Below are 19,802 nucleotides of genomic sequence, written 5' to 3'. Positions count from 1 at the left end.
GGACCTTTCTGTGTGGAGCTTGCACGTTCTCTCCATGTCCCCTCACAAAAGAAAACACATCTGCTATCTCAGGTGATAAGAAGCGGCCTGCTCACTCCTCATGTATGGGCTCAGTTCTGGGCTCTCCCCAGGTTAGCAGAGGGAGAGTTTAGCGCCCAGGATTACAGCTTAGGCAATATTGGCACAGGGTGAAAAATGGGTTACAAAGATAATGGGATAAAAACGTAAGTATAAACTAAATCTAATAAATAGGAACCCCAGGCTAGGGTTAAAGTGATTAAGAGTAAAGCTAGTCAAATAGATAACCTACTGTATGTACTGTAATACTGTACCATGTGTATAGGACAACTATGTTATGCCTGTAAGTACAATTAGCTGCATAACAAAATAGCATTCTATATTTGTTTATAGGCATTATTGTAGCACAGGAGGCTGACACAGCCATGCTAATGCTCACCAGCTGGCGCTGGTTTGGTTTCACATTTAGAAATGAGCTTTTAGCAATGAAGGTAAAGCAGCATGAAATAGAATGGCCCCGGATTGTGTTAATTCCACATGCGGGACATGAGCACCAACATATTATTTCAGGCAATAAAACAAACACGGAACAATGTTATGTCTGTCTGCTACAGTACAGCAGAGGGGGAACAGAGGTGGAAACATATACTGAATGTGCACATGTACAAGGCCTAGGGATCATCTCACCACACATAAAGACCAGCACACGCACACATAGTAGCTCAGAGCGCACACACACACACACACACACACACACATAATAGCACTACTGTATACTGTAGATCATATCTGTACTGTATGCTTAACCCATTTAGACCTGAGGACGATTCTACAAATGCCTTCTAAATCCTGACAGTTTTCTGAAAAACCCATGTTTCTATGTCAGTCGTTCTCAAACTTTTTCATGTCAAGAAACGCCCAAAAATATATGCAATTGGCCGCCGATCCCCATCTGAAAATATGTTGTTCCAGCAGGGACCCCCCCAGAAGCAAAGATTTGATTTAAAAACGTTTGCTTTGAAAGAATATACCAGTATATATTCAAAGATTTGTGCCACATTTTCACGATTTTTTCAAAAAGTAGCAGATCTACAAGTGCCGCGCTATAAACTTGTAGATCTGCTATTTTTTTAATAGCTAAAGTATAACATAATGCTTAAAACACCAACAGGGGTTTGCGCCCAGAATGGGTTAAAACACAAACAAATCAGAACACTCACACAGGCAATAGATACATAATTTAGTATAGTACTATAGATAAGTGTGATAAAAGGTGATAACTGTACTCAGCTAGTAACCTAGTGCTGCTATATAGCAGTAGGTGACCAATTAGTGCAAGCTTGCTGCACGACGGATTCCAGCATGTCACCCATGGCCACGCCACGGTGGCTGCATTGATCAACTGCCAGCGATGCTATTTGATCATCATCCCTGTGACTAAACAGTCCCGAGGTTCAAGGTCATGGGTACGTGATGAGCCGATTATATCTGAGGGGTTGGGCTGATGACACTGCCCTTGAATGGATGACCTCGGGCAAAACGACAAATGCGAAATGTGAAAGTCTTCTAGGCGATAGACAAAGCATGAGGTAAGGAGTGGAGACAAAAATTACTAGACTAGCGTCTTGCAGGTTCAAGTCCTTTGCTACGTGTGTCGTCCCCGTCCCCCCCCATCTCTCTCTCAACCTACTGTAGAACTATCAATAAAGGCAAAAAGCCCCCGCAAAGAATAAAAATAAAAGATGCAGATCACGGTACAAGATTGGAAAACGATATCGGTTTAGAAATGTTTCATGTAATTCTGCCAACACATGCCACTGTATTGTATGACTGTACTTGCTGTTGCTGCTGCTGCAGTGCAGAGCCTGTGTTTTTATCACATTAAAGGTTTTAGAATGTTCACAAAAAGCACCAAATTAAAGGCACTGGTGTAACCGTGTGTGGAATGTGGACGTGTGAGTAAGAGTGTTCTGTGTCTATGTGTCTACCTTAGGCACTGCAGTGTTCTAGGAACAGCAGTCAAGGTTGGTTTGGCATGGGCAGATCAGCTGGCGTCCAGTGGAGTAAGTAACTATACATTCGCTCTCAAGTACTGTACTTAAGTACAATATAAAAGGTATTGTTTTTACTTTACTCGCGTGTTTCCAATTCCCAACACTTCCACTCCACTACATGTCAGAGGCAATTATTGTACTTTTACTTTTACTCCACTACAATCATTGGAAAACTTGAGTTACTGTAGTTACTTTTTTAGATTTAGAAGAGCCGATCTACAAGCTCACACTACGTCATGCACTGTGAGCTTGTAGATCTGCTCATTTCAAAAGATGTTGAATTTGAAAACTCAGAATGGGACATTCTGCATAATGAGTACTTTTACTTTTGGTACCGTAAGCACATTTTGATGACAATACTTGTGTACTTTTACTCAAGTACATTTTAAATTCTGGACTTTTACTGCTCGATACTTTTACTAAAAAGAATGTGACTACTTTTTCCACCACTGCTGGCATGACAAGTGCAACAATGTCAATAGGTTTTCAATGTAATGGGACCCGGGACCTGAGTCCTACTTCAACAACGTTAGAGTACAGTACTGAGTACAGTATTGCATCCCATGATCCCCGGAGGGTGACATAATGATTACTTGTACTGTACATTGGCAATAAATTGAATCTCAATCTCAATGTAGTGAGTCTAAACTAAAGGATGCAGGATGCAGGCTATTTGCATCACTGCATTGAAGCGAGAGAGGTGTGAGATGGAAGAGGAGGAGCAGCAGCAGCATGTGGGAAACAGAGAGTCCAAACGCCTGATTTATGCTTCGGCGACAAAGTGTGTCGTGGAAAGTGTCGCTCAAACAAGACTCACCAACCAACCAAAGCATAAATTAGGGTCACGGCAGAGAAAATGCCCTGCCGAGACTGCAGTTCTGTCATCGATAGTTCAATAGTTCTCAAAGTAGGGGTCCTTGGGGGCTAAATGTATAGCATCAAAATCAGTTCATCACCCTTTAAACCCATGCATATAGAGGTAAAAAAAAAAGGAGAAATTATCATTTCTAAACATTTCGATAACACAAATCTCGTACGGAGGTCCCCATGGCATAAACAGATGGGGCTCCTTGACATGAAAATGTGTGAGAACCCAAAGGCCAGGGGAGAAGGCCAGGTAGCACATTAGGTGAAGTGACAAAACCTTCACACTGCCTCTCCAACAACCACCACAGGGATAACGTCAAGCTAACAACACAGTAATGCCTCGACACGCTGTCACTCCTAAACACTCGAGTCACGCTGCATCACCGTTGTTACACTGCGTCATTATGGCGGCCACATGAACAATAGGGTGCCGTTATAGTTACCAATCCTACTTAATCAAGGTTACGTTCTATTGATGTCAAGAGTCAGGAGGATGCCGCTATTGTGCATGTCGGCTCGATGGAACGATGATGCCTCATTCACGCAAATTCACAAATTGCGTCGCTATATCGCTGCATTAGCGTTCTCTGTTGATGTGCTCATGACACAAACAAAAGCACTATAAAAAAATCTGTATTATTATTAATATTAAAATGAGAAACCTATTCACAATCAGTGCCTCTTAAGCCCAAACCACACCAAAGGGTCGGGTTGGGTCAAAACAGTTTTTTAAGGTAAAACAATGAGTTGCATTGGTGTGTTCTACCTTAAAAACGGTTTTGTCCCAACGACTCTTTGGTGTGGTTTTGGCTTTAAATGCTGTCAGACAAATATCCCAATTCATCATAGGCGTTTCTCATTCCACAAATGTATCTGATAATCCCCGTTTCAACCAACACACAAAGCATTGGGCTAACCTTTGACCTATGAACTTGACCTTTTTAAACGATTCTAAAGAAAATCATTACCAATTGGAACCCTCACTCATCTGCCAAGCTTGAACAAAATCTGATAATAAAAACTGTCCGGAGTCATCGCTGTGACAAAACGAAACCAAAAGGCACAACAAATATTCTAGGTTCCTTCCTTGTTTTTCACGTGACCACAAAGAAAATTATAATTTGTCCATGACACGTTTTAAATAGAGTAAGTTAAAAAACTAAAGCAGGTATATACAGTATAGTATATAATTAGCAACGATTTCAGAGTTATGTAATCCAATAATATTTCTATACAGGTACTGTAGGTCGATTTCCCCCCCCAAAGTGTTCTTTAATAATCAAATCACATCAAAATCAATGAACCTCAGACACGTATTCAAACTCAATCTCATGAAACTAGCGCTGTGACGCTGCCATTTACAATGCAGTGCGTGACGGCGATACTCGATGGCACGCATCACACAATGACTTTGTGTCATTTTGATAAGCATGACATATCACCAAAGGACACGATCCACTGGGGGCAGTGGCATTCAGCAATCAGCCTGATTAGCAATCAGCCTGCCGTGCACCTCTGTCAGTGGTGTCAGTATACACAATAACATCCTCAATGTTGAAACAGACTCATTGCCCACCGAGATCGTCTGTTGACGCCTTTACCTGCTTGGGCACCTCGACGCCGAGATGGTCTTTGGACGTCTTTTTTAATATATTGATTACGCTTTCACACTAAAGGTCCTAGGCCCTAAAATTACCCCAGGAGGGAGCATTGACCTTTACTCGGTTTGAGTTCATTTGTGCACCTACATTCATTTCTGGGAACCCTAAAATGTGGTCTTTGAGTGGTGGCCTGGGGTCATCCTAGGGGCTGGATAGAAGGTTCAGGGAAAGGACTGCAAGTGAGATGAAAGAAAAAAAGAATAATAGACAGCTGGCTTATGCTGTCTATGGGAACGAGTTTTTAGAATCCTAATATCTCGGGTTCTTCTTCCAGGCTGCGTTTTGGGTCAAAACAAGCTTGATTTGCGTACAAAATGTATGTTTTGGGTGAATTAAATAACATTCGTGGGACTTGTTACTGTACATAGCGATCTTTCACTTTTTCTGTGTTTCTGTGTTTCTGTGTTTTCCGAATGAAACAGCTTTAAAAAAAAAAAAGACGGTTAACGTTGAAGTAAACAGAGGCGTTCTACGAGTATAGATTCAGTCACCAGATGGAGGCGATGACGGCAAAATGAGTTAACTGCGAGTATAAAAAGGAACCTGCATGTTCCGTGTATAATGTCGCATATTATGGCGATCATGTGCTTTCCTGGAAAAGCCTCCCGTTTCAAACTAAAGGAAGGAAGGCTTATATGTGGATATAGTTTGACGAGCAGTACTAGCATCTTCTCGGGAAGACGGGGACACTGATGATGATGATGATATGCATGATAATGAATGCATTGGACTTACAAATGAAGCGCTATTTGAAATCAATAGGAGCCACGGAGGTCCCTCGGGTCCGCACATGTAACCACTCCTGGAATCAGATGGCCGTTCGCTGTGGTCGTAAACAGACCTTGCACAGAGTGTGTGGGCTCATTTAAACCGGCGGGCCCCTTTTTTGGGTTGATGTCATTATAGGCATTACATTATTAGGATTTCTTCAGACATTTTCTAAATGTTCCGTAAGAGTGAAGATGTGCAAGCTCGCAACGTGTTATGCGCTTCTATGTCGGCTATTTTCGCAGCACAACACCATCGTAATGATACAATATAAAATAGGGCTTAAGTGGTTAAAGGACCACTTCACCACTTTTCAACCTATCCTCACTAATGTTCATGATAAAATACCACAATTGTTTTCTCCTCGGTCTGTGTCTCACAGGAGGGCTGCATGGCCAGTTCAGAAACCCAGTGACAGGCAGATATTGTTTTTATATTTATATTTTTATTATCGTAACAACGATGGCTTCCATTTTCGTACTGCAACTTTTCAGGAATAGAAAGCCTGCAGTTTCTATTAGTGTTTATAAAAATGTATTCACATGTGGTGTAAAGTAAGTACTAGTACTTTACTTAAGTAGGTATTTTAGGTATTATTTACTTACTTACTTACGCGTTTCCAATTTCCAACACTTGTGTTTCTACCCCATTACATCTCAGAGGCAAATATTCACATTTTGAGGTGTTTCCATGCAGGAATTTATGCGCAAAAGCCTAAATGCGCTAAATCAGGGCTTGATGGAAACGCACCTACAGACCCGAGTAGAAAGAAATGGTGCTATTGTATCATGATCATTACCAGGCGAGGACCAATTATATGAAGATAGTCTGGAAAGTGGTGAAGTGGTCCTTTAGTGGTAAAAGGGACCTGTGGGTGGCATTCTATCTGTACAGTGGTCATACGGCTGGTCTTCAGAGCCTAGTGACACTACAGAAGCCTATTGACCAGTGACTAATATGAGTGAATCAATAGGTACACGGTGCAGGTGACTGGTCCCAGCAATGCTGAGAAAGCAGTTGTGGCCGACAAACCCTGTCATAAATCACCAAGTCGTCACTTGGTGTCACTTTCTGCTATGTGGCAGAGCAGCAGGCCTGTGTCAACACGTATGGCATCCAACGCAGTAGCTAACGCTATAGATTACGTGACGTTTCGGGGGCAGATTTGTGACAACACGCTGTGGGTTCTATGTCACAGACGTCCTCGTGAATGGCAAATGGTTGCATTTATATTGCGCCTTTATGCAAAGCGCTTTACATTTCACACGCACATTCGCTTTCACTGACTGACGGCAGAGAGGCAACCATGCGAGGCTCACCAACCTGCACGTCGGGAGCAGTTAGGGGTTTAGTGTCTTGCTGAAGGACACTTAGCCAAACGATCTCCGCCTTCCGACACGTCTGGGGAAATCTAAATTCAATGTGTGGAATTGGACGGCGGAGAAAACGAGCGCCAACAAACCTACAGTACGCCCACTGCTTTGAAAACCAATACCCTGATGCCATCGTCCCACTACGAAGGACGGCCCTGAAGTTTTGCGATGCCGTCATTTTATTTTATTTTATTTACGAATCGTTTCCACCCAGTTGTGATTGAATTCAGATATGTCACCAGATGCATTAGGTGGACATCTATGATTATTCCGAACCGGGAACCTTTCCAATTCACCTTTCATCCCGCCCACAGTCCTATACCCCTCTTCCAGCGGCCATTGGTTGCTGTTACAAGTTGGACAAAAACACGTTTTTCCAAGTTGCGTATTGATACAAAAATGTATTCAATTGTTATTTTAACATAGTAAAAATCTCGGGTTCAGTATAGTGTGACTGGACATAACATGTTTTTTTTTCTCCCAAAAACACAATCATGTCTCTATACTAGCAAACTCAGCTTAAAACAACCGCTGTTATGGGAAAGGAGCCTGCTCTGGTTCGGCTGGTCAGGGACCAATCACAATTCCCCAAAGGCCCAAAAGGCTACTCTACTGCTCCTCCTGAGCCACTGCCGCCCCTACAGTATATCATCATTTTCATCACTAGGATTAACACGGCACCGTAAAGACCCTGTGTAAATATTACTGGTGCTCTAAGCCACGGTCAATGTGACGAAAATGCTGATCCAGGGGCCACAGAATTGGTCTCATGTTGCCCATTTGACTCAAGTCACTATAGAGCCATGGTGAGCAGAGTTCAGTGGCCCACCCGATATGTCTCTGTCAGTCACAATCCGCTCTTCTCGACACATGCGCACTGCGCTCTGTAATAGCCACACATTAATTACACCGGGACAGATGCTGAGATATGGGACCACTAAGCAGGCCTCGCTGGGGGGGGGGGGGGGGGGGGCTTCCGTCCACTGCACAAGTCGTGGGGCGTGGTTGGACGTTTGAGGCATTGGGACAGACGCAGATTAAGGCTGAGGCCTGCGATAACTAGGGACAGCTGGACAGACAGACAGACAGACAGACAGACAGACAGACAGACAGACAGACAGACAGACAGACAGACAGACAGACAGTGTGTGTGTGTGTGTGTGTGTGTGTGTGTGTGTGTGTGTGTGTGTGTGTGTGTGTGTGCGTGTGTGTGTGCGTGCCTGCGGGTGTCTGTGTGCCTGCGTGTATACAAATCTGTGCCCTTCTACTCACTCGCTATACTAGCCCACACGACAATATGTAATTTACGATTAGCCAGTCGAGCGTGATTTGCCGTCTGTCGAGAGTAATTAGTGCACAGGTAGGAGACCTCTCCAGCTTCAGGTAGCAGTGCACGGTCACTGCTCTCCATCATGCACATGCACACGTCAAGCACACAACACACACACACGCACGCACGCGCGCGCGTCTGTGGACACACCCTCTACCTGTACCGCGGCAGGGTGTACGGAGCAGAGGAAAAATAATGCGAAATGAAAATCTGCACTGCAGAGAACACAGTAGGCTCCGGTGATGAATTCTCTCCTGCTACAGTACGGTACAGTACAGTAGAGTACAGTCAGTCCTGCCCACTGCCCAGGGTTTACAACACAGCCTGTACATAACAATAACACTCTATCCCATCAGTCTGCCGTTAGCCTCCATCTCCTCAGGTCATCAAGATTTCTTGTCCTCCAATAACACACCGCATTAGAGTTAAAAGAAATCCTGAATGGCCTCCTGCCCGTCTCTGTGTGTGCACGTGTCTGCGCACGTGCGTGCGTATGCTGTATACCATTTTTCTACCTGAGTGTAGAAACGATAGTGAATCTCTCATGGAAACCTTTCCATTAGTGAACTGGTGAGTCACACATGGCCCTCAGTCATATGGCGCACGCACGCACACGCACACACACACGCACACGCACACGCACACGCACACACACAACAGAGAGACACAGGCCAAAGAGCAAATTAAGTAATAGCAGGGGGAAACAGTGCTTCCGCCCAAATATGACATAAGAGCAAAGCGGCCCCAGTTGCGTGATGTACAGTACTGTACAATCCCCACAAAACCCACGGCCAGTTGGTGCTTTTTGTCTTCAGCCCCACACCTACTGAATTCTGCTACTATGAGCTCAATCCAACTCTGTTCATCTTACTCATGGCATTAGATGCCACTGCGGCCATTGGACTGCCATTGGTCAAACGCTTGCTCAGCTTTTTAAGCCCAGGTGCAACTCCTTGCAACAATACAGTTTTGCGGTCAACCACGCAAATGCGTGTTTGGTCCGACAGGCATTAGTTCCGACACCCTAAACCCAAAACCCAGACCCTAACCTAACCTCACAGGAAGCCACGGGTGAGTTTTAACCTGCCACGCATGTCGTGAGCCACGGGTGAGTTTTAACCCGGCCACGGATTAGTTGTAACCCGGCCACACATGTTGGGATGTTGTCCGATGTTGTCGGATTAATGCCTGCCGGACTGTTAGTGTGTCTGACCAACGCATTCACGCCCAATGGCAGTTGCAAGGAGTTGCATTGGTGCCGTTGACCTTAAAACTGAGTTAAACGTGTGACTAGTTGCAAGGGTCATATTACTGGCCCACCAGTGCTACATTTTTCACAATGTTTTGATTTAGTCTTAGTCTTTTGAATAACACACCATTTAGTCTTACTCCTATTCAATCTTCTGAAAAGCCTTAAGTCGACTTTAGTCTTAGTTAACACTGCTGGCCACAGCAGCTGTCGCTCCATCCATGATTCAATTCCCCGTTAAGGACAACTAGTGGGGCTGGTGGCATATCGAGAGGACTCAGCACTTCTCAAGATGGACCAAGTGCAAAAGTGGCTTTTGATTTAGAGTCTTTGACTACGTCACGCGGGTGCAGAATGATACATACTGTAAATCACACTGACAGATGCACTCGCGCACAGAGGCAAGCCAACAAAACCGTAATGGCAGAGGAGTGCAGTTGATCTGCAGCGCGGTGACATCATAGTCACAACTTACTGGCTTCCTAGCGACCTTACCGTTGACCCAGAACGCTCTGTCCAGAAAACTAAAAAGAAACGTAATTTGGCAGGTACAACTTCTACCCCGCCAGAAATCGTTACACCACACAAATGCTCATGCACGCGCGCACACACACACACACACACACACACACGCACACAGGCGCGCGCACACACACACACACACACACACACACACACACACACACACACACAGTACACACACAACGTTCAACAGGGCGAGCTGTTCATTTCTGCCGTCCTCCCCTCCTCCATACTTCCCCAAACCCCTGCAGTGCCAGTTGTGTGACTGAGGAGTGAAATTAGGTCAGCTGTGATAAGATGATAATCCCCCTTAAATTTGTACTTTCTGAATCACGCTTCCTTCCAGACGTGATTTGCCGGCATTCACATTGGCCAATCGACACGAACCGCATTTTTCCCCATTTTTACACAAAACGAGACACTTAATTGCAGAATTCATCCACATGTATAGCCATGCATGTCACTGCAGCAGCCCACTCCAGTCAAGCATGGCCCGAGGCAAAGACATAGCATGGTTTGCATATGTTGTATATTAATTTAATCATGTACACACTTACAGTAGATGTCATACACACGTGCGTGTGAGTGTAACAAACAAACACACATGCACGCACGCACGCACGCACGCACGCACGCACTGGAGGCAGCAGCAGCCAAGCTCCTTTGATGAGTGTTGCTGTCTCATTCAGCCTTGTCTTTGCTGATCCGAGCTCCAGTGCATTATGTAACTAAGGACACGCACGCATATCACACACACACACACACACACACACACACACACACACACACACACACACACACACACACACACACACACACACACACACACACACACACACACACACACACACACACACACACACACACACACACACACAGTACGGAGGAGTGCCATCTAAAATGGTTATCTCTTGAATATAGACAGCAATATGGAGAGGACTATGGAAGGAATGGGGGGGCTAGATAAATAACCCAATCTGTTATCTGGAAGCAGATCGCTCCCTCTTTAACCTCTGCACTACAGCGAGAGTTCAGTGCCCACTGAACATTACCACAGCCAAAGAACATCATTCTCCTCATTATAATCCCAATTAATTATCTTCATTATAAGCATATACTGTATGTACAGTATTATAGAACACTGCTATAGGCACTATAATATTATGCCTTCAGACACAGGCTCACAAAGCACGCAAAAAAATATTCATAGTCATTATAATAGCTTCTGATTTGCCAAAATCACTAAGGGTAAAATTAACCGAGGAGCATGAAATATTAGGAAATACGACGTGAACAAAACAAAAACAAATCTGATCAGTAGCTTATTAGCATGCATGCTCATCTTGAAATGCTTGGCATAGCGTGCGTTAATGTGCCGTTTTCCTGCTCATACCGTCTTGTATTAAAACACAGAAATCCCAGCCTGGGCCGTGGCTCAGCGGTCCAGGCACCTTGGCCGGTAGTCCGAGTCTGGCAGTGTGGCCGCGGGTTCGACTCCCGATCCCGACGGCCTTTAACTGCATGTCACTACTACCCCATCTCTCTCCCCCATTTCCTGTCAGCCTACTGTCTGTCCCTCTATAAACAATATAAAAAACAACACAGAAATCCCAACAATTACTCACACTAACTGAACAAATATCTTTACAATGTACACACGTTTGTGTTAATTAAGTACACCCCTCAGTCCAGTTCCTGGATGTAGTTAAGTTTATCGTCGCAGACAGAACAAGGAGCACACAGTGGCCAACTCAGTAAAGACAGCAGTTAAATAACAGAACGATCCGTGGTCGATATCTACGACTGCACGACCCGTCACAAGGCGTATGTATGTATGTGCACACTAAGACGTGTGTATGTGCACGTATGTCAATGCGAGGGTGCACGTACAGAGCTTGAGTGTATTTGTGAACACACAATAAAAATCCTCGGAGAATTTAGAACAGTGGTTCTCAAAAATAGCACATGTAGCTTGTACGTCTGCTATTTTTGAACATTTTGAGGGGAATATAATTAAAAAAAAAGAATTAAATTTTTATTCTGGAAGGGGGGTCTCTCTGGCTCTAAACCTTTTCAGATGGGGGTCCACCACTGCCAAATGCCACTTTGGGGGTTCTTGGCTCGAAAAAGCCATATAAACACTATTGTACTGAATGTAAACATTCAGGTGAAAAAAGCCGATCCGGAATTTCAAGTGCCTCCCTCTCTAGACTGCAGCGTGTCCAGAACGCTGCAGCTAGACTCCTGACTGGGACCAGAAGGTGGGAGCACATTACTCCCGTCCTGGCCTCCCTCCACTGGCTCCCAGTCAAATTTAGAATACTCTTTAAAATGTTATTTGCTTATAAAGCCCACCATGGGCTGGCACCAACCTACATCTGTGAGCTGCTTCCATGGACAACCATATAGCCGGCCACTGATAGGTCAACTGATCAGAGGCTCCTCAAGGTTCCACGCACCAAGCTGAACCCATTCTGACCCGAGATCAGATTCTAAAAATGTCTTCTACATCCTGACAGTTTTCTGGAAAAGTTTCTATGTCAGTCGTTCTTCGATTTTTCAAAAATAGCAGACCTACAACAAGCTCGTAGATCTGCTATTTTTCAATAGCTAAAGCATAACATGATGCTAACACCAAAAGGGATTAAGTCAAAAGGAGACTTTTCGGTCACCGCTCCAAAGTCGTGGAACAATCTACCCCTATAACTATTAGGTCTGCTCCCTCATTGGACATTTTTAAAAGCAGACTAAAAACACACCTATTCTCCCAGGCCTTTTAAATTCTCAATTGGTTGGACCGTTTTTTACCTTTCTACCCGATCCCTTCGTTTTCGAATGTATTGGTGCCTTCATTTTCTGTACTTTGCTGCCCCTACTATGTGTTTTTCTGATGTTTTTTTTAAATAATCGTTACGTGTTATATAATATGTGAGATTTTTTTGCACAATGAGTTTATATACATATTTTATGTTTTGTTTCTCTTGGTGTACAGCACTTTGGTCAGTTGTCGGCTGTTTTTAAATGTGCTTTATGAATAAAATTGGACTTGACAAGCTTACGGTCTGTCACAACACGGTGAGCTGGTGAAGCTATTTTCGTTAAGAAATTTGGTGTCGAGTGGTGAACAAATGTGTGGTACGGAGCCCTGGGGGACTTCAAGTGGTTATAGGGTTCAAGTGGCTACTGTACCTCTAAGCGTGTAGAAATTTACCACTGATAACACAGTAGCTATACTGAGAATTCTACTGTAAAGGAAAGGAAAGGTACTATGTTTACCCAGGGTAACTGGACTAAGCTCAAGAACTGTGTAGCCACACGTATCTTTATGCGTACAGTATGTGTGTGTGTGTGTGTGTGTGTGTGTGTGTGTGTGTGTGTGTGGCGGCATGTGTATGGATAGTGCCATTAGTGTGAGTCCGTCAGCGCCGTGTGCCTGCCAATGAGATAATGTGGCAGAAAACGGAGCGACGATTTGATCCATTGATCCGCTTCTGGCCAGATCACGGCCCGGGGAGAGCCTCTGAGTTATGGCACTGCCATCTTCCTGGAACACCACCGGTAAAGACCCATCTCTCCTAGGGGTGAACCGTACACCGCCACGGGCCACCCAACACAACGCATGCACAGTGCACACACACACACATGCACACGTGCGCGCGCGCACACACACACACACACACACACACACACACACACACAATCTTGGGAGGAGCTATAGCGTTACTAGATACAGTAAAGTGGAAAGTGAAGGCAATGGCGTAGTCATAGACTGGTCAAGGATGAAAGAACAGGCTCATCAGGAACTCTTATTTCTCCAGGCATTTTCTTACCTTTCAGTCTTGCATTAATGTCGCCAAAGATTATTCGTAGTTTTTCAATGTCACTTTATATTAAAAGCAATAGATGGGGATTTTTTTTTTTTCATTCAGCACTTTATAACCTATATACTCATTCTGCTTATCAGCGAAACCGCATCACTAATCCCGTGGACGGCTAATATGCATGAACTGCTTGCGTAGCAGAACTTCGAATGCTCACAACTTCTTCGGAGAAAGCCTTACTGGAGTGGAGATGTTGTGCAGGGAACAACAGAGAGCAGTGTGTGCGTGTGTGTACGCATATGTGTGTGTCCGTGCGTGTGTGTGTGTGTGTGTGCACATGTGTGTGTGTGTGTGTGTGTGTGTGTGTGTGTGTGTGTGTGTGTGTGCGCGTCCATGCATGCGTGCAGTTAGGTGTATCTGTCTCAGTGCATTACCCCACACAGATCAATAATCCTTCTATTCCTGGCCATTAGGTCCTGAAGTAGGGGATGGCCTCTCTATCTTTCTTTCTGTCTCTCGTTGTATACCTCTCCTCTCATCTGCTCTCCTTCCCCAATGCATCCCTTCCTTCACCTCCACATGTTCCTTCTCTCTCTCCTCCCGCTGCATGTGAACCCTGACCTGGCCTCCGGTCCTTCATCCAGACAACACCCAACCAAAGGGACAGTGGAAGCGCTCTCCAAACTGTCTAGCACAGCCATTCTGGCTCGGATCAAATCCAGGGCGGTTTTGAGGGGATCACAGAGGTGATTGGCTTTACGGCGGCTAGAGGGATCAGCCGTCTGCTCAGAAGACGGGCGCACGTGCACACACACACACACACACACACACACACACACAGACACACACACACACACACACACACACACACACACACACACACACACATGCACGCGCACACACACACGCCACACACTTCACCTAGTCCTGCTGAAAATCTCTCTGCTTTGCCTCGCTGCTATAGGCTAAGGCTCTTGATCTGTTAATTCATGTTATCCTCCCTGGGAAAGGGATGCAGCCAAATGTCTGGACATGCCATGCAGTCTCACAGACACTCACGCGCGCGCTCTCACACACACACACACACACTTGTGCGCTCTCACACACACTCACGCGTGCGCTCTCACACACACACACACTTGTGCGCTCTCACACACACACTTGTGCGCTCTCACACACACACTTGTGCGCTCTCTCACACACACACACACACACACACACACACACACACACACCAAATGTAATGGATGATGAGACACTACAAATGACATTAGAGGACGGAAAACTACTAGTACCAAGGCGTGGATGTGTCAGGAGCCAATGAGGATACAGAATGATGAATGAAGTAAAAACAACCAATAAAACCAATATAGGTGATGTGGTGGGTGGTAAAAGTCCTATTCATTTACACATCCACATGGGCATATTGCAAACAACCACCTTTTGATATGTGTTTAGAGTAGACACTATTGGTGAATTGTCAACACTCATTCATAAAAGATATGATATAGGCCTACTACTGGTACAGTGGATCAAGAAATCAGCCACCTTTTTAAAAGGCACCTTTTTTTCCCACCCCAAATCGACATGCCAATGATGCTTTGATAAAAAATAATACATGACATGCTCAGTAAACTCAGCGTTGAGCTCTGGTACTAGGTCGTATATAATAATAACTCCAACTTGGCCCCCTCGTCTGTACCTAGTTGCCGTCGTTATCAGATAAGGCGAGACGAGGCAGCCCAAAACTGTCAGTCACGCAAAGAAAAAAGAAAGAACCAAACGGACGGACGGATGGATGACTTCCCCATTCACCTTCACCAGGCTCCGATAAGGCCCTATCTGATCCACATCGCTCACACACAACACCGTATACCTAACCGCGGGGCTGGCTTTCAACTTCAAAGCAGAAACCATATCATATCTCGCTGAACCGAGAATAATCTACAAGAGAATGTACAATAATCCCGACTGAGATTCACGCTATAGGACTATATAGCTATATATACTGCTGACTGTGCGGAGTCTTTAAGAACATATGAGACATGTGCCAACCAACCACCATGACAGACAAGTTCAATCCAACAAAGCCGTTTCAATATCCATCTCGTATATATATATATAAGCTTGGATACTCACCATTTTACGGCATTTCTTCTACATGGAATAGTAAGACAATTTAAAAAAAAAGACATGACTGTACAGGAGCACTGCCACAGCTAACTCAGGTGACTTTGATGAAATGTCAGAGAACAATCAAAAGATTACCGCTATTACCCCCACTGTCCCATGCAGGTGAACGTGCGTACGAGCCACTGCCGCAGATGCCAGCAGGGGGGTTTTAGGAGAGAGAGAGAGAGAGAGAGAGAGAGCCAAGCGGACAGCTCTACATCACACCATAATGAGCTGGCAGAGGTTGTAGGAGAGGGACACATGGAGGAACTGTAAAACTAGCCTGACACAGGCAAACAAGCAGGCGTTCTCTGAAGCTATACGACTCCCCGCGGTGCCGTTTCGCTGCAAGCTGGCGTCCCCGCTTGTGTACAGCAACAGCCTGCTATTGCTAGCAAGACGCTACGAGCGACCATAACCACACCTACATCACAGGTGACATGGATACGAGGAGGAGACACAGACAGATTTAGTGGGGGAGTCTAAAATGAGTGTGTGATAGATGGACGATGTGGGCTGTGTTTTCAGAGAGAACAATATGGGGACCAATTGGGATTCATAAGGTACCGGTATGCTTACTTATTCGCGTCCCTTCATTTAATTTCATGAATTATGTCATAACAAACACAAAGTGGCACCATGCTCGACTCTCCTCCGTCCTGGACAGCCTGGTCATTTCTATCCCTTGCAAGATAAGTACATTATTTGACCATAGCTTCAAAACAGCCACAACAACCATTTCCATCTGACCAATAACAGTACACTAGGCATTCACACACCCACCTGCTGCTGCTGTTGCTGCTGCTGAGGAGAGGCTAAAGCCCTGTGAAGGCCAACCCTCTCTGGAACGCGTTAAAGGGGCCACGTTAACAAGTTGCAGATCAATGGGGGAAAAAAATGAAAGGATACAGCCTGAGAGCCCCGCTCTGGGTCCCGATGGCCAGGATCTTCTGCACGGGATCATGGGCCATGGACGACGGTTGATAGGGGAAGCCATGACGAACAGTCTGGTGTAGTCGGTGAGGACAGAAGAATGAAAGTGGAGCCGTTAAGAGAGGACAACGGTATTATTTTGATTCTAAGCAATGTGTCACTTGCCACCCGCAGAGAAGGAAATGTGCCATTTAACACTAACTCTTGGCTCCACAGAATCTAGCCATGAACCCTTCTATAATATTGTGGGTCTCTCTCATCTCTTTCCTCCGAAATCCTACATGCAGACGAGATTACATTTGAGCTCAGAGAATAAAATACACCAATATGGTTTTTTTTCCTTCTTAAAACCACAATACAGGCTTCACGGGCGGAGCGCTTGCTTTATGACAGTCAGCTGGTGGGTTGTTGGATTTGTTTGCTTAAGAGCTAAAGCAGAGGACTAGAGCTGCCCGTTATGTAAGATGAGCTCATAGCCCAGACACCTGCCCTTCTCACGCATTAACACGGACAAAGAGCACGGTGGGTCATACAACCCACCAACCTGTGTGCATGATTGCATCATGACGGTTTCATCTGTAGCCCGTCACACACACACACACACACACACACACACACACACACACAACATAAAACACACACACACACACACACACACACACACAAAATAAATAAAATACACACACACACAAAATAAATAAAATACAAATACACACACACACACACACACACACACACACACACACACACAATAAATAAAATACAAATACACACACACACACACACACACACACACTCTGATCACCGATTCGGTGGAAGTGCGTAAAAAGATTAGTTTAACGTCCTCCTTCCCGAGGGATATGATATGAACCCCTTTCCTTTCTGTGGATACTAGGATAGCAGCAGCTTTGAGCGCCACAGGCTATCACTATCACGTAATGCGCCGCATGGCACGCGCAGGCCAGGCCGATAGCAGGCTATATACAAACAATCACATATAGGGGGAAGAGCAGCTTTAACACGCTTAGTTTAGGAGATGAGTAATCAATCGGAGGGCCAGGACAAAGCTCTAGCGGTGCCTTTGGGGATGTGTTGCGTTATATTGTGGAAGAGAGGCAGTCGCACCTCGCATGCAAATGTAGCCTCTCTCTCTCTCACTCTGCTCTGTTTATTAATACCATCCATTTCTCTTGAAAGGCACATCACTGCATTTCCTTCTTTAAAAAAAAAAAAGAAGCAGGCCATGATCATTCCAGAGTCGCAGTCCCCCTTGTGTAGATCGATGGTGATGGGGCATGGGGGGTAAAGTAAACCGTGTGGATCAGATTGATTCGAGTGCTATACGGGGATGGAAATAGTGTTCTGGCTGCCTTTTAACCAGCAAAGAATGACAATGTTAATCCAGACCCGAGCAGATTATGCAAGAGAAGCGAGGCAGCGAGCTGTATATATGGCCCACCCCGCGCTGCTATATGACAGTTCATGATGCGAAGAGAGCTCTCATGAACGATATGGTCGCAACAAGAGCATGCACCGTCTCGTTGCGTGACACACTATAGGGAACACCGTTTGCAAATCAACGTTTGACATCACTGCAGGGTAATCTTGAGGCAAATATGAGAGACAAATTATCTAAATATCAAGACGATCATTGAATAGCTCGTGCATGCATGGTCATTGTCGTTCGTTCGGTTGGTTCGTTGCTCGCGAAACGCACGCACTAGCCATATGCGCATTGAAGGTTGGATGGATGCTGCTGGCGACCAAGCCTTGGGTATATACTGTATGCAGAGCGCTGTCAATTCATACTGTAGCTATAGACCTAATCAAGGCTATGCACAATGGTCCCCATGGCTATAGGATGCTCGATCACAACACTGGGCGATATAATTACAATATTAGATACGTGGGGGAAATTAGACTAGAGAATAACGTTCAGCAATTAGTGTCGATATAGACTAATTTATTGCAGCTGCGGGAGCGCACTTAATGCACCTGCTGTATCTTGAAATGGGATAAGTGGTGCGGTGAAAACTGTATGCAGGTAACAACACAACACGTACAAGTCTACACGGGGGTAACACAACGGGGCTATAGACGTGTTAAATAAAGGCAGTAAAAAATAATAAATAAAACATCATCTGTCCCCACCTTGCAGAGCTGAAAATGATCGGACTGAAGGGTCTCCTGGACGATATGGTTCTCCTGTGGCCCCACTTGGACAGATGGCGTTGAGGAGGAGACCTCTTTCAAGCCGTCCAGTACCTTCCTGATGTTGAACTTCTTCATTTTAACCCCCCCAAGAAGAAACACGTTGGACAGGACTGTGTGGACCACAAAACTGAGATCACCCGCAGAAGATATAGGGGGGGGGGGGGATACCACTCTCGCTCTCTCTCGCTCGCTCTCTCTCTCTCTCTCGCTCGCTCACTGTCTCTCTATTGCTCTCTATTGCTCTCTCTCTCTCCTGATTTCCTCTGTAAATCTCGCATATTTAGAGCATGTTTTCTAACGCAGTCTCCATGCTGAAAGGCTCTGGCCGCGAACCACCTGGGTCGGGCTCCCTTTGTGGCGGTGTGTCTCTTGTGTGGTAGCTGAATGGCCGTGGTGGTGCGTCGGTGTCCCACTGCGTCTCGGTGGCTCGCTCCCTCTCTCTCTCTCCTCTCCTCTCCTCTCTCCTCCTCTCTCTGGGCGTCCCTCCTCCCCTCCCGTCCGTCCGCTCGACGCTCTCAGCCAACGCGGAAACGCAGCGCCGCGGTGCTCTTGCGCATTTCAGCACCCGGATGTCTGTCTGACAGAGAGAGGCTGCCTCACTCTCACACCGCCACAAGATCCCACTATCTGTCTGTTGTTGGCCACCCGTCTCTAATCCTGGCTTGCATCGACCACCCCAGCAATAGAAACGACTTAAGTCTCTCTCTCTCTCTCTCTCTCTCTCTCTCTCTCTCTCACACTAAGTCAGTCTCCCTCTCTCCCTCTTACTCTCTCTCCCTCTCACTAAGTCACTCCCCCCCCCCCCCCCCCCCTCTCTCTC

At 45.6% G+C, this 19,802-nt stretch overlaps 1 protein-coding gene across 4 annotated transcripts in view; it reads right to left on the bottom strand.

Annotated features, from left to right (window-relative positions):
- The window catches only part of stxbp5a (syntaxin binding protein 5a (tomosyn)), a gene marked incomplete at both ends in the record, with an annotated part of 135,966 nt that extends 116,909 nt beyond the window's left edge, over positions 1-19,057 (bottom strand). For all 4 annotated transcript variants that reach the window (XM_080790842.1, XM_080790843.1, XM_080790844.1 and 1 more), the window contains 2 exons: positions 16,745-16,842; positions 18,920-19,057. In XM_080790842.1, coding sequence (XP_080646968.1) covers positions 16,745-16,842; positions 18,920-19,057 — 236 coding nt within the window. The remainder of the gene's footprint in view (positions 1-16,744; positions 16,843-18,919) is intronic.
- Positions 19,058-19,802: the final 745 nt, after the last annotated feature.

The sequence above is a fragment of the Protomyctophum bolini genome (genome assembly GCF_963924005.1).
Source record: "Protomyctophum bolini genome assembly, chromosome: 19".
NCBI classification, from domain to species: domain Eukaryota; kingdom Metazoa; phylum Chordata; class Actinopteri; order Myctophiformes; family Myctophidae; genus Protomyctophum; species Protomyctophum bolini.
Note: the sequence above shows the minus strand (reverse complement) of the source record. Positions and strands in the feature narration are given on the sequence as shown.